Source organism: Protopterus annectens, chromosome 5.part0 (genome assembly GCF_019279795.1).
Source record: "Protopterus annectens isolate FY-2018-M chromosome 5.part0, PAN1.0, whole genome shotgun sequence".
NCBI classification, from domain to species: Eukaryota; Metazoa; Chordata; order Ceratodontiformes; family Protopteridae; genus Protopterus; species Protopterus annectens.
Genome location: NC_056735.1, coordinates 143,162,942 through 143,177,398, shown reverse-complemented (window position 1 = coordinate 143,177,398; position 14,457 = coordinate 143,162,942). Strand labels below are relative to the sequence as shown.

At 40.7% G+C, this 14,457-nt stretch overlaps 1 protein-coding gene across 1 annotated transcript in view; it reads right to left on the bottom strand.

Annotated features, from left to right (window-relative positions):
- Nucleotides 1–14,457, bottom strand: part of CNGA3 (cyclic nucleotide gated channel subunit alpha 3) — a 570,358-nt gene that overhangs the window by 314,121 nt on the left and 241,780 nt on the right. Inside the window, exon 4 of the mRNA XM_044072170.1 lies at nucleotides 13,683–13,736. Within this exon, the coding sequence (XP_043928105.1) occupies nucleotides 13,683–13,736 (54 nt within the window). The remainder of the gene's footprint in view (nucleotides 1–13,682; nucleotides 13,737–14,457) is intronic.

Sequence of the window (14,457 nt, the reverse complement as noted above, 5' to 3'; positions counted from 1 at the left end):
TTCTAGTTGGTTTTCTTTCAGACTGTCTAAATTTCTCCTTTTCTGGCATCCAATCCAGGCAGTCTGTTACTAGCCAGTAACTTAATTTTATTATAATAGGCATAATTACTGGCTCTTATCTATCAGTTTCTTTTTTCACACTGAGAGAGCTGAAATTAAGCTGTTGAGCAGTGTGTGGCCATTTTGGAAAGCCTCTGTGCAATTTTCATTCTTAATCAAATTAGACAATCTTAATTCTTGTGTTATTAAATGTTATTTAAAATGTAATTACTCTCTTTACTGCAGTTGCTATATATTGCTACTTTTTTTTTAATTATCGTTTTTGAACTCTTGTAATCAGGCAATAACAGAAAAGGGTCAGGTAAGCAGCTTACCTACACAGTTATCAAATTGCAAAATAAATGAGATAAATAAATTATTGCCCCTTTGGATGTTTATCACAACACCCAAGACCACTGATTCCAGGAATCACCACATCTCTTATCTTGAGAGAGTCTCCTTATTACCTCCTCTTTGGCTCCTGCTGAGCATCACCTTGTAGTCATTTATTGAACTTACTTCCCACTCTGAGCCCCTTCAGTTTCACTATCATTCTCTAATGAGACCTGTTACAAGAGACCCTTATTACTGTAGTCATGGAATACATCATTAAGGACCATTCCTATGTCAAATACCAGCATAACTTGCTTAATAAAACTAAATCAGGTTAGGCTAATAAAACCTGTTTTTCACAAAGCCATCTTGGCATTTATCCTGTAGTTTATTGTTTCCCAAGAAAACAGCTAACCTTCTCTCAATATCTTCTTCAAGAACTTCTGTACTACCTAGGCAAGGCATATTGTTCGGCCTGTTCTGGGATCTTTTCCATTTCCTCCATTCTAAAGTGGAATATCCTGAACTCATCTGGATCTGTAAAGTGCACTTGCAGGTCACTTAGGACCCTGTGGATATGATGTCAAGACCCAGCACACTGCCTTCTTTTAACATCTTCAGGTTTTTTCCAGAACTTTCTTCAGTATGTGACTGTCACATTTTCTCTTTCCAGCATTGAAAATGGGCACCCTTCATTCTTTCCTTCCTGCCTCCTCATTTGTGAAGATACAAGTGAATAATTAATTGTTTGCCTTTTTTCCACATGCACTGTACTCCATCCCATCCTTGACTATCTTGCATCTTTGCCTTGACCATCTTTCTTTCCCCTTTGTTTTTATGAATCCTTTCTTCCCTCTCATTATTACTTTTGTTAGAGCTTCCTCTAAATTTTGCTTTTGTCTTTCTTATTAATTTTATATCAGCTTTTCTAGCTTCTTAAATCCTGCCTACACTTGTATCTTCTTTTCTTTAAATGGTAAAATGTATTTTCCTTTGCTAAACTGACTTCTTAATCTCCCCGTTTAACCAGATTGGTGCACCAGCAGTCATTCATACTTGTGAGCTTTTCAATTTTCATTAAAGTTGTAGGATTGTGCATTTATTACATTTAAATAAGAAAGGTAAAGCCCCCCTCCCCGCAAATGGATTTTTTTTCAACTGATCAAGGCTTCAACCCGTTTGTTTCATTTGTTTGTAGTGCTGACTGGATGTTGCTTGCCTTTTCATAGTAGAACTGTTTCTGCCACATGTAATATTTCTGCTTTTCCATTTTGTATCATTGTATAAAATCCCCTCCCCATCGTGTTATCTAAACTCCTCACTTCACTCAGCATAACACCCCATCCCCCACCACCATACTTTCCTGATAGTCTTGTACAGCCTGTTTTCTGCCTCTTTCTCAATCTGTTCACACTTTAACATCTGAGTTGTACAATGAATCATAATTTTTTGTACCTGTTCTATCTTCTGCCTTCCCCAATGATGTCTGCATTTCTTTCCTTTTGCTGTCTTTATTTACTCAAATCTTCCTGTCACCCTTCTAGTCTCCTCCTTTCATTCTACTCCCACCCCCAGTTTACCTTACTGAAAGGCATAATCTTTCTAAAAGGATGCCCTACTTACAGAAAGGTGAAGCCCATAAGTGTCACAAACACTCTGTCTTTGGCATGCCTTCTCCCATCAACCAAATTATTCAAATTCAAAATTATCAATCATTTTGTAAGCCAAGGATATCATTTTTAGATATTATCCTTCCTTATTGCTCTGGTGTCTGGCACTAGTAAGCTATGAACCTATGAACCTATGAAAAGGCCATGCCATATTCCAGCTCTTTGCATGTCCTGGCCACTTCCAGTGCCCTTACTGCTTCTGTATTTCCAGTACCCAAGTACTGTAATGGTCACATTACCCGCCATCTAAATGAAATGTTCTCATTCCCTGTCCTGCCCTGCCCAATCTCTGTCCTAGGACAGTTTTCACAACCACTTATTCTCTCCATTCTAATTTGCTTACTCACTTGACACTCTTTATGACTGAGTATCCCATCACTGTGATGCCTCCCTCCATTGCTTACCTGCTGTCCCTACTGCAGTGCTTCCTAGGCTGCCTCCTTGAGCTCTCCTATCCACTTGCCCTATGCTGTCTGCCCTGTATGTGCCAGGTCTGAGCTCTGTAGTTTCCCTTCTGTGCTCATCATCTGTAAACTACCTTGAAGAATAGCACTGCCTCTTGACCCATGTTCCCCCTACTCTTTTTCCCCTTTAGTGCCTACTGCCACCCACCTCTTTTTCCTGTTCCTATTTCCTTGTTTTCTTCCAACTCTTTATTCCTCTTTGCCATGTACAAGTCAAGCTGTCCCTTCCTTCAGCACATGGACCATTTGTTCTCCTTTGGCCTGTGCTGTCAACAGCTTCATTGCTCCCCCTTTAGTCTTGGGCTGTTCCGCTCTAATCCCACCTCCCTCCATTCTTACTCTTGTTGCTGACCTTTTCTTTGTTACAAACCTGATTTCCTGACTAGTATCCTGGACATGTTTTCTTCTTGCATTTCGCATGTCCTATTGTCTGTCCATCTTTCTGTCTGCAGCTGACTAATATTAGTTTAAGCTCCCCAGTCATTCTCTTCAGCTGGACTATGTCAGCTTCTAGCATCTAAGTATCCACCTCACCCTTCCACCCCCCACCTCACAGGTCCTCAAAACAAACTGCCATCTCATTGTTAGAGTACCTCACCATCTCAGGCCCTCACCTCTACTTCAACCAACTTTCTTTCTTTCTTTTAGCTTCTGTGCCTGCATCATGTTCTCTCCTGCATTTTTAGTCTGGATGTTTGGAGACACTGAATTTTGAGACTGTCCTTTTATTTTTGAATGTTTCCTGTTGTAACTTTTCAATGTTTTATTTAAATCACTGTCATTATCTGTCTGTGCTTTCTTTCCATTTATGCTTGTAACTGAAAATTTTATTTGGGTTCTATCTGTCATGAATTTAGTAATCTGGAAGCACATCAAGGAACTGTGAATTTCTAGTAAAAGCTGGGGAAGGCTGCTGTTTTTGAAAATGTATTTATGTTTTTTTTTATTTGCACTGACTGGATTACTTTAGCCATGGATTTCATGAATCAGGATGTTTTAAGACTGTGTATGTGGCTTTGAACTTTCTGATAAAAATAACTCTATAATAATATAGTTATGTTGTTCTTCTTTCACTTTTCCCGGTTAGGGGTCGCTACAGCGGAACTCCGGTCCGCTAATGATTGGCAGTAGATTATTATGGGTGCTGAGGTGCCAGCTCATCACCCAACGCAAAGGCACACCTATTCTACACATGTCTTTCAAACGCCACACGACCGCGGGGAGGACATGCAGACTCCACACAGAAGGCGCTCCAGCCGAGAATCGAACGGGAGAACCTCTTGCTGTGAGGCAACAATGCTACCACTGCCCCACCTCGGCTTATAATAATATATAAAGCTATTAGATTTATATTTTAATTATATTATATAACTATAATAATATAGTTATGTAATATAATTAAAATATAAATCTAATAGCTTTATTAGAAGTGGGTTGTTTGGAAGTGCACAAGGCCAAGGTTTGGCAGGGTTGGATTACCGTAGCTGTATAATTGCTGTTTCTTATTTTGGGCACTTAAAGATATATTTCTCTTTTATGTTTTCTTAACTGGGTTGAGACCCAGGAGGACTCTCGGGTGAGGTAACTTGCTCAAAAATCACACAGCAGGAAAACAGAGACTGTGGGAATGAAACCCATCACAATGAAGTTCATTAGCAGCTCTTAGCCTTACTCCTCTGTGTTAAATTTGTAGATGGTCAAATGTTTCTTATTTTTTTTAATGGAAGTAATTTTTCTTTTGGACTTAATTTACAATGTTTACTTTGTCATATTGTTTTTTGACTTGCTCAGTCTTGCAGTGTTCTGTTTTATGTCTTACTCAAAGTCCATTTGCCTGGGATGATTATACATATTTTGTTTTTTTTTTTATTTATTTTTTAGTCTCCGTTTTGTTGTCTGATATAGCTGAATATCTGTTACTGTTTCTGGTCTTTTGAGCTTGTAGTGAAATTGTTTGTCTAGAGGGGCCTAGCAGTTTTCTTTGTGCCAGGAAGTAAATCAGTCTGGTATAGTCTAGCTAAAAGCATTCCTGCAAAACTATTTTTGATTGGATAACTGGACTGGTTTCTGTTTCTCTGCCTTTAATAGCCAGTGTTTTAAACCAGATATACTTGTTTGCTCAAGCTTTTCAAAGCCGCAGAGAGACTGGCCTTCTGCCTGCTATGATATTGGAAAAAATGTGCTTATTTTCAATTGTCTTCTGCACTTCTGTTTTACATCATATCTCTGTAATCTGTACAACTTTTTTTCCCCACCCACTCACCCAGTTGTTGTGGTGGTCTTAAATCTTGGTGGCTTTGAGGTGCCCGCTATAAAGTTGATACTGGACACTCTGGCAGTCATATTACATCAGCTCATTCTACTGTTTATAGTGAGAACTTTAGTAAAGGCAAAAGCCTTTATCTTCTGAACCTTGAATTATCTCATTATCTTCTGTCTCTTCACTTTCTACTAAAAAAAAAAAAAACAAACAAACAAACAAAAGCTTTATCTCTTTCTCCTTCATGTTGCTGTTTGCCATATTTATTACTGCTTGTTGGTAGCCTCACTAATTTGATGACAGTATTCTACTGAATTGCTGCTTTATTAGTGCTGTCTGTTACTGTTGTGATTTGTGAGCTATTGTTTCAAAACAATCTACTGATTAAATATATTTCATTGCTATCTACTGCAATTCATTACTGTTTTACTGCATTTTAGTGCAATTTGCTGCTGTTTAACTGCATTTTGTTCACACTGCAGGTGCTATTCTTTTGACAATAAGTGATTAATCTGTGCTTCATTGTGAGTTTTTTCTTACTGAGTTCTTAGCTCTAAAATTGAGTAGCATAGTCTGGAGCATTTCTCCCCGGGCCTCCGCTGAAAACAGGCTCTGTGGAACCTAGTCGGACTTTCCGGTCAACAAATGATAAATAAATAAAATAAATAAAATAAAATAAAAATTAGTCTAAATACAGGTCTGCAGCATGCAGAGCTTCATCTGCATGGTATTAACCCCTTTATGAGGTATTAAAGCTAACTGTTTGCTCTCCAGGGAAAAACCCAAAAAAGTTCTAAGCTTGTTTTCCGCCTTTCCTGTTACTAGAGTAGTCCTGACACAGATATGCTGTATCTAGGACTGTTTTGTAAGTTTCTGAGTTTCCCAGACCTTTCTGTGTTAGAAGGAAGCCCTCCAGCTTATCAGTGGGAGTGGTAAGCACTAGGTAGCCTATCTACCACAAGAGGAGTGGTTTCTGGCTCTGAAATTGTAGTTTATTGGCCTTTTGGGCAGTTTTTCTATCCCTCTCAACTTTCTGGTTTAAAAGACTGTGTTTGCATGGGTTTGCCCTTGTTTAAGCTCAGCGGATCCATATTTGGTGTGCTGCAGACTACAAGAGCAACAGAAAGGAGAAAGAGAAACTTTACGTGCCTCCATTTTAATTTTTTCTGATTATACTGCTTTTTGCACTTAATTTAAGTCATTTTTTTCATTTAATTGCATTTATTTTAACTGTATTTGCTTTAATATTGCTACACACTCAAGTGTGCTAGCTTGCAATGCATTTAAAGTATATTACTGGTGCCAGAAAGTCTGCTCTTCAATTTTTCCCCTAGATCTTGCTAGATCTCATCTCTCTTGCACTTTAATTAGCTTATTTACCTAGCACTTCATCAGGCTTTTTATAGCAATTATTGTAGCACACATAAGTGCTATCAGCACTAGAAGTCCTATAAGGAAGCAGCTCCAGTACTTAGTAATGATGACCATCCCTCCTGGCATGTCTAAAAGTCAGTTTCCTGTGCTTTCTCCTATCAACCTAGTGAACTTGGGCATTCTGAGGCAGTGTAGCAACTGCCTCATGTACACAGACAACCCTCTCCTCTTACCTCTCAACATTCAGACTTGTGAGAGATGTGCTCATATCTCCAAATTGGAAGTCATGAACTCTCCAGCCAAGACCAATAGCTGGTCAAGAGGAGAAGGTCAACATCTGCACCACATCACATGGAACACATAGCCCTCCAGAACACCCACCATCACAGCCCTCACATAAAAACATAAACCACACACCCACCTTCGGGGAGGCTCTCAATAGAAATCTACCCAAACAGCAGAGACCTCTAAGGCAGAAATGCGCTCGACCACCACAACACAGTACAAACCACAAGACACATACCTCACCTACACAGTGTGCCCCTCAACCTAAGCCCCTAAGGCAAAACAGTTTGCCCAATACAATAATCATAGGTGACTCAGCAGTGAGGCACACTGATGTCCCACTCACTAGGATGAATAAGGAGAAGGTAACAGTCAGCTGTCTATCAGGTGCCAGAATCCGACACATAACACACACAGGTCACTCCACAACAAGTACAAGTATGACTCTGTCATTGTCCATGTGGGTGTGAATGACCTGAGATGCACCTCCCTGGACTACATGAAAGGAGACATGGTGAAGCTCTCAGATTATGTGGCCCAGGCAGGTATGATCCTAGCCCTGAGGAGCCCAGAATGATACCGCAGTACAAACAGAAAATGATTGACTTCAACAATTGGCTAAGTTTCTGGTGTCATTCTAAGGGGATCCAGTATCTGTCTGCTTGGGATGACACGATTGATAGACCTTGATGCTTTGCCAGAAATGGCCTGCATCTGTCACCCCTGGTTTTCGGGGTACTGGCTAAGGCTCTTTCCACCCCTCTGGTCATGCTGCTCAACACTAGAGGTCTAAATCTCAAGATGCACTCACTTGAAGCACTCCTCAAAATGGAGAACATTGACATTTGTGCTGTAAAGGAGACCTTGTTTAAAGCAGCAGAAAGCACCCCTGTGCTACCAAGCTATAACTCATTCCACACTTTTCAGCCCCAGAACATGGACCGAAGCACCAAAGGCGATGGTGTCCCCATATTCATAAAGGATATGCACACCTCCAGACTAGTAGCCTGGCATAATGCATCTGAGATACTCCAGGTACAACTAACATTGGGTAAGATGGCAATTCAGGTCATAGCCTGCTATAGGTCCCCACCCATGTCCCAAGACTCTCACTCCACATTCCTAAGCACCCAGGAAACTATTAAGACCCAACCCAAAATTCTCATACTAGGTGACTTCAACTACCCCTCCATCAACTGGGAAAACTACTCATGCACCAATGCACTGGCCCAACACTTCCTGGAATTCATCAATTCCAATGCCCTGCACCAACTCATTCTTACCCCCACTAGACCTGGTTATTACTAACATGGGCAACCGTTGCTCTACACCAGTCAATTCCTCCCCTGGTTAGATCCGACTATAAACTAATCACCATGGAAATTCACATCTCACCTACTCCCCCCACAAAGGTATCCACCATGAAAAACTTCTCCAAAGCTAACTTTGGACTTCTAAAAACAGAGGTGGCTAACTTCATGGCACCAATGCCAATGGAAAATAGATGCATGCCTGCCGAACCATACACTAATGCACTGTATGAACATGTACATAAATGCATGGAACTAGCCATACCCAACAGAACCAAGATGCTCTCTTCCAAAGAAAGGAAGTCAATCTGGTGGCCCCTTGTCATTAATAAACTCTACAACAGAAGGAAGACACTGTTACAGAAAAAGGTTAAGTCCCAAGACTGGAAGAATTCCATTAATAGCCTCAACAAAAAGTTGAAATCCCTCATCAAAACCTCCAAAGCCAGCTATGAAGGCAGAATTGTGGCAGACACTAAAAACAACCACAAAGCCTTCTATAGTTATATCAAGAATCTCCATGGCAATACCCATATTTGCTCTGAGTTACTGCACAATGGTACCTGCTATATTGAGCCAACAGATATTGCCAACTGACAAATTCAGTGCCAACTTTACCCCCCCCCCCCAAAGGACCAATCTCAATACTGGAAGAATGCCAGGCACCCAGCATTACTGCAGCACAGGTTAAAACTGCATTGTCCAAGGCCAAGAATACAGCTTCCATGGGACCCGGCAATATCCCTGGCTGTGTTCTACATGAATTACAAAGTGAACTGGCACCACATCTGTGTGTCCTGTTCACTCACAGCAACACCTCATGCTTTGTCCCTAACAAATGGCACATTGCTACAGTCATCCCTCTCCTTAAAGGAGGAGTGACTACAGACCATGGAAATTATTGCCGCATTAGACTGACGAGTCGGATATGTAAGGCTATGGAATGCATCATCATGGACCTAATTAACAAGGATACAGGGAATCTCCAAATTCTAGATCCCATGCAATTTGGTTTTGAAAAAGGTAGATCATGCCTGCTCAACCTGGTTGACTTCTTTGAGTCAGTCACCAGGTTGTGGATGAAGGTAAGGCAGTTCATACAGCCTACCTTGATCTGGCCAAGGCCTTTGATACCATTCCTCACTCAGGAATTATTGATAAACTCACCAAACTAGGCATTGACCTCTATATCATTAGGTGGGTTGCAAATTGGCTCACAGATAGAATCCACAGTGTGAAAGTAGCAGACTCCAAGTCAGACTGCTGACCAGTCACGAGTGGAGTCCCACAGGGATTGGTCCTGCATCCTCTCCTGTTTGGCATCTACTTCTCAGAAGTCCAGACCAACACAGAGGGACTCTGGCTGACCAAGTTCACAGACGACTGCAAGCTGGGAGCCATTATTATCTCCCCAAGTGATGCAGACATCCTACAGAAAGGACTCACTGAGACCAATGACTGGTGTTGAAACCATGGCATTAAGCTTAATGCCAAAAAAATGCACTGCCATCCCCTTTGGGAAAACTAATTTCCCACTAATTACCACATTGATGGGAGCCCACTGAACACTGAAGGTGTTATAAGAGATCTGGGGACACAGATTGACAGCAACCTCTCCTTTGACCACCACATTACCACTGTGGTCAGAAAGTCCTTCTATGTGGCACATCTCATTACCAAGGGTTTTGCATCCAGGAAGAAAGAGGTCATCATTTCTCTTTAATCTTCCCACATTAGACCAGTCATAGAGTATGATGCCCCATTTGGCATGTACCTCACTAGACACCTGCAACAGCTGGAGAGGCCACAAAAGTACCTCACGAAAGAGTATCCTATGTGTTCCACAAAGCTCCATCCTTGGGCCACTTCTTTTTAACATCTTTACCAACCTTCTCTACACTTCCTGTCCTGGATCCTCACTGATATAATGATTCTACACTTATCACTATTGCTGAATCACCAACTCAACTAAAATCAGACACACAGTCCTCTTTTAACTCTGTAGAAAACTGGCTATCTGAAAACCAATTTATCCTTAATCCAAAGAAAACCAAAACTCCTATTTGATTACTTTTGTATACATGTATTTCACTTGCTACAGTTTAATGTATGACACTGTAATGCAATAATGTGTGGTACTGATGAATGTAATGTGTGGCACTGTAATGCAGTAATCTGTGGTACTGATGAATGTATTTCTATATGTATTCAATATGTAAAATTTATATTTTCTGTTGGAGATTTTCTCCTTGGGCCTCCGCTGACAATGGGCATTTGTAGCCCAGTCGGACAAACCCAGTCAACAAATATAAAATCAATAAATAAATAAATGCATGTCCTACACAAAAGACTCAAAAATCTCCAGCTATTCTCTTTCTCATAGGCACCTACTTAGAGGCGATCTCTGCTTGACTTACAAAGCCATGTCTGACCCAGCTCTGTTAGAAATGCTACATTTAAAGAAATCCCAGTCCCTCCACACCACACACTCCAGAGACCTCAACCTCACTGCCACAATCAACAGAACATGCTGGAGGTACAGGTTCATAACCCAGAGATTGCCCATGCTCTGGAATAGACTTCCTATACATGTCAAGCAGAGCGCCTCACTGGCCCCTCTTCAAGAGAAATCTTGATGAGTGAATGGGAAATAGAAAGTTCACCCCGGGGATCACTTCAGTGGCTCTAACTGATAGATGCACTTGGAAATAACGACGGGTGGCACAATGCCAAGACACTTCTATGGGCTAGGCTTATAAAGGCTCCAGGGCCATTAGCCTAGTACACACCTATGGAGCTATTGTTGTTTTATATTCTTGTGCTTCATTGGAGACGTCACTGTATGACACACAGATGCCCTGCTCACTGGACTGAACAAGGAGAAGGTTACAGTATTTGAATATTTGAAGCCAGGGCCCACCAAGCTCCCATTCACTTAAGTCACTACACCACAGGTACCAGTATGATTCTATCAAAGTGCATGTTGGAGTTAACAACCTGAGACATACTGATAGTTTACCACACAAAACACTCTTACATTCTGAGACCTACTTTCTTATTTTTCAGATGAGGGTAACTGAAATTACTCTTTGTAATTTTGTTTTTCTACTACTCATAAGAAACTATGTGTTATTCTTTGCAAGTCTACTTAACTTTTTTTGCAGGGCAAAAAAGAGACTAGTGGACTTAATATCTACATGTCTCTATGTTTTGAGAAATATTCCAAAACTCCTATTTGATTACTTTTGTATAAATGTAAATTTGCCTATGTCACAAGTGATGATTCAATAAAGGTGTTAAAAAAGAAACCTCCTACACATTTTGTCAGTAGAACGGTTGACAAGGTACAAACAACGTAAATACAGACCTTAAAGTTTATTAGCTGCTCATTATGCCTGGGTGACATGGATCACTCAATCTGAATGGAAATGTACAGTAAAGCACCACTGAATTCAGAAGGTACAGCAGCAGGGTGATGTACAGTAAAGTGCCACTGAATTCAGAAGGTACAGCAGCAGCGTGATATACAGTAAAGTGCCACTGAATTCAGAAGGTACAGCAGCAGGGTGATGTACAGTAAAGTGCCACTGAATTCAGAAGGTACAGCAGCAGGGTGATGTACAGTAAAGTGCCACTGAATTCAGAAGGTACAGCAGCTGGGTGATGTACAGTAAAGTGCCACTGAATTCAGAAGGTACAGCAGCAGGGTGATGTACAGTAAATTACCATTGAATTCAGAAAGTACAGAAGCAGCGTGATGTACAGTAAAGTACCACTGAATTCAGAAGTACAGAAGCAGCGTGATGTACAGTAAAGTACCACTGAATTCAAAAGGTACAGCAGCAGGGTGATGTACAGTAAAGTACCACTGAATTCAGAAGGTACAGCAGCAGGGTGATGTACAGTAAAGTACCACTGAATTCAGAAGGTACAGAAGCAGCATGATGTACAGTAAAGTACCACTGAATTCAGAAGGTACAGCAGCAGGGTGATGTACAGTAAAGTACCACTGAATTCAGAAGGTACAGCAGCAGGGTGATGTACAGTAAAGTGCCACTGAATTCAGAAGGTACAGAAGCAGCGTGATGTATAGTAAATTACCACTGAATTCAGAAGGTACAGCAGCAGGGTGATGTACAGTAAAGTGCCACTGAATTCAGAAGGTACAGCAGCAGGGTGATGTACAGTAAATTACCACTGAATTCAGAAGGTACAGCAGCAGGGTGATGTACAGTAAAGTGCCACTGAATTCAGAAGGTACAGAAGCAGCGTGATGTATAGTAAATTACCACTGAATTCAGAAGGTACAGCAGCAGGGTGATGTACAGTAAAGTGCCACTGAATTCAGAAGGTACAGAAGCAGCGTGATGTACAGTAAAGTACCACTGAATTCAGAAGGTACAGCAGCAGGGTGATGTACAGTAAATTACCACTGAATTCAGAAGGTACAGCAGCAGCGTGATGTACAGTAAAGTGCCACTGAATTCAGAAGGTACAGAAGCAGCGTGATGTACAGTAAAGTACCATTGAATTCAGAAGGTACAGCAGCAGGGTGATGTACAGTAAAGTACCACTGAATTCAGAAGGTACAGCAGCAGGGTGATGTACAGTAAAGTACCACTGAATTCAGAAGGTACAGCAGCAGGGTGATGTACAGTAAAGTGCCACTGAATTCAGAAGGTACAGAAGCAGCGTGATGTACAGTAAAGTACCACTGAATTCAGAAGGTACAGCAGCAGCGTGCTGTACAGTAAAGTACCACTGAATTCAGAAGGTACAGCAGCAGGGTGATGTACAGTAAAGTACCACTGAATTCAGAAGGTACAGCAGCAGGGTGATATACAGTAAAGTGCCACTGAATTCAGAAGGTACAGCAGCAGCGTGATGTACAGTAAAGTGCCACTGAATTCAGAAGGTACAGCAGCAGCGTGATGTAAAACAGAAAGCCATAAACTGTTGCACAGTTCCTCTGACATTTTGTGTTATAAGTTTCACAGTACCTACAGTTTTGCTTGAAGGTATAAAATAACAACAGTCCAGCCAGAATGCAAACCTCATCATACACTCACAGTTGATATCATAACATACACAGTGCTTGTGTGAGGTGTATGGCTAAATGTGCATCTATCAGTGCATGCATATTTGTATCACAAGTTACATGTTGTGCCTATTTCAAGAGTCTAAAACACCATCCCGTGTAATGACCCCATGACTTAACCCACTTACATGTTTAATCCTTGTCCATAATGCCACTTACTGTATGCCAGTTTTGATCTAATCAGGTAAGTGGCACCAATGCTTCTAAGGAAGACAGACAAATGGGGCAATGCTACAACAGTGACAAGAACATGGGACTATATTAAGTATGCAATCAGCTGGACAAGAAATCCTTTAAAAGTTTTACACCCAGCATTGGATGGTTGCATACTCTTTGACTTAAGGGTGGTATATAAATGTGTTATAGTTTATTAGATGGGGCATTTAAAATATATTCTCCTGAAATAAAGGACAAGAGGATTCGAGGCTTCTTACACTTTCTGTGTGTTTCAAACACCACCACAACATAAGTATCCAGATGCAACATAATGTGCAGTGAGATTTAAAAATGTAGTCCAGCTTAGTTTGTCAGAGATTGATTTTGAATATTTGAAAGACTCATCCTATACATGAGACATCAACTGTTTCAGTTTTATAAATGATGTGACAATTCAATGCTAATATGCACTAGAGTTTTCACCAAAAGCATGCATAACACTTACTATGGCAATCTACATGGCTCACTTTGGGAGAGAGGAAAGGTTGCTATTGAGGTAAAGGATTGAGGTGCAGTTTTGTTTAAAGGCAGACTATTTGCAATAATTGGGAGGCTAGGTATTTGGTACAAGGTAAGAGCTATAAGCTGTAGGAATGAGACATAAGTTGTCAGTCTAACTGCAGGTTTACTTACTTATCCTTGGTATTGTTAGAGTTGTTGACATTGAAATTTGCCACAGGCCAAACGCTTTAGTGTTTGAAAAGAAAAGAAAAATGACATTAAGTCTAAAATATAGCTTAAAAGTTACCTTATAGAGTTTTTTCACTGCCCAATAAAGCTATTCACTCCTCATGTTTATCATGTTATACATTTTATTGAAGCAACACTTGAGTTTGATTTGCCCCTCTCAGTACTGTGCCCCTGTGAAGCAGTTACCTTCATCACAATCCTATTCCTGTGAATGTAAGTCTTCTCTTCAAGCCAGTACCTTCTCAGCTTGGTTGGGATACCCTGGGAAAGAGCACGTTCAGTTGATGTTGTAAAGAATCCAGATAAAGAATTCAAGCTTTCAGCTGTGTCACATATTAATTTTTTTCCTGAAAATCTGTTAAATGTATGCTCTTTACATAAACACCACTTCTTCAAGGTGATAAATACTGCATGTTTGGTATCCAAAGTCAGACAAAGAAAGTAAGTTTGCATTACTGTACAACAGGCATCATTACGGGAACAATATGGCTAGATCTCTTCACTGAGAAAACAGGTCAGGCTTCACAAGGCCTCTGATAAATACTAGCACTGTACATTCACTGAGATTTTAAAGGTTCCAACAGATGTGTTTAAGACTGCCATGACCATCACCGTTTCCAAACCAAAAAAGGCACATAGCTGCTCAAACGCTATCTGCAATATTATATAGGTGCTGCTTTCTAAATCTTCTCATGCTGAAGTATTCCCTCCCTGAGTA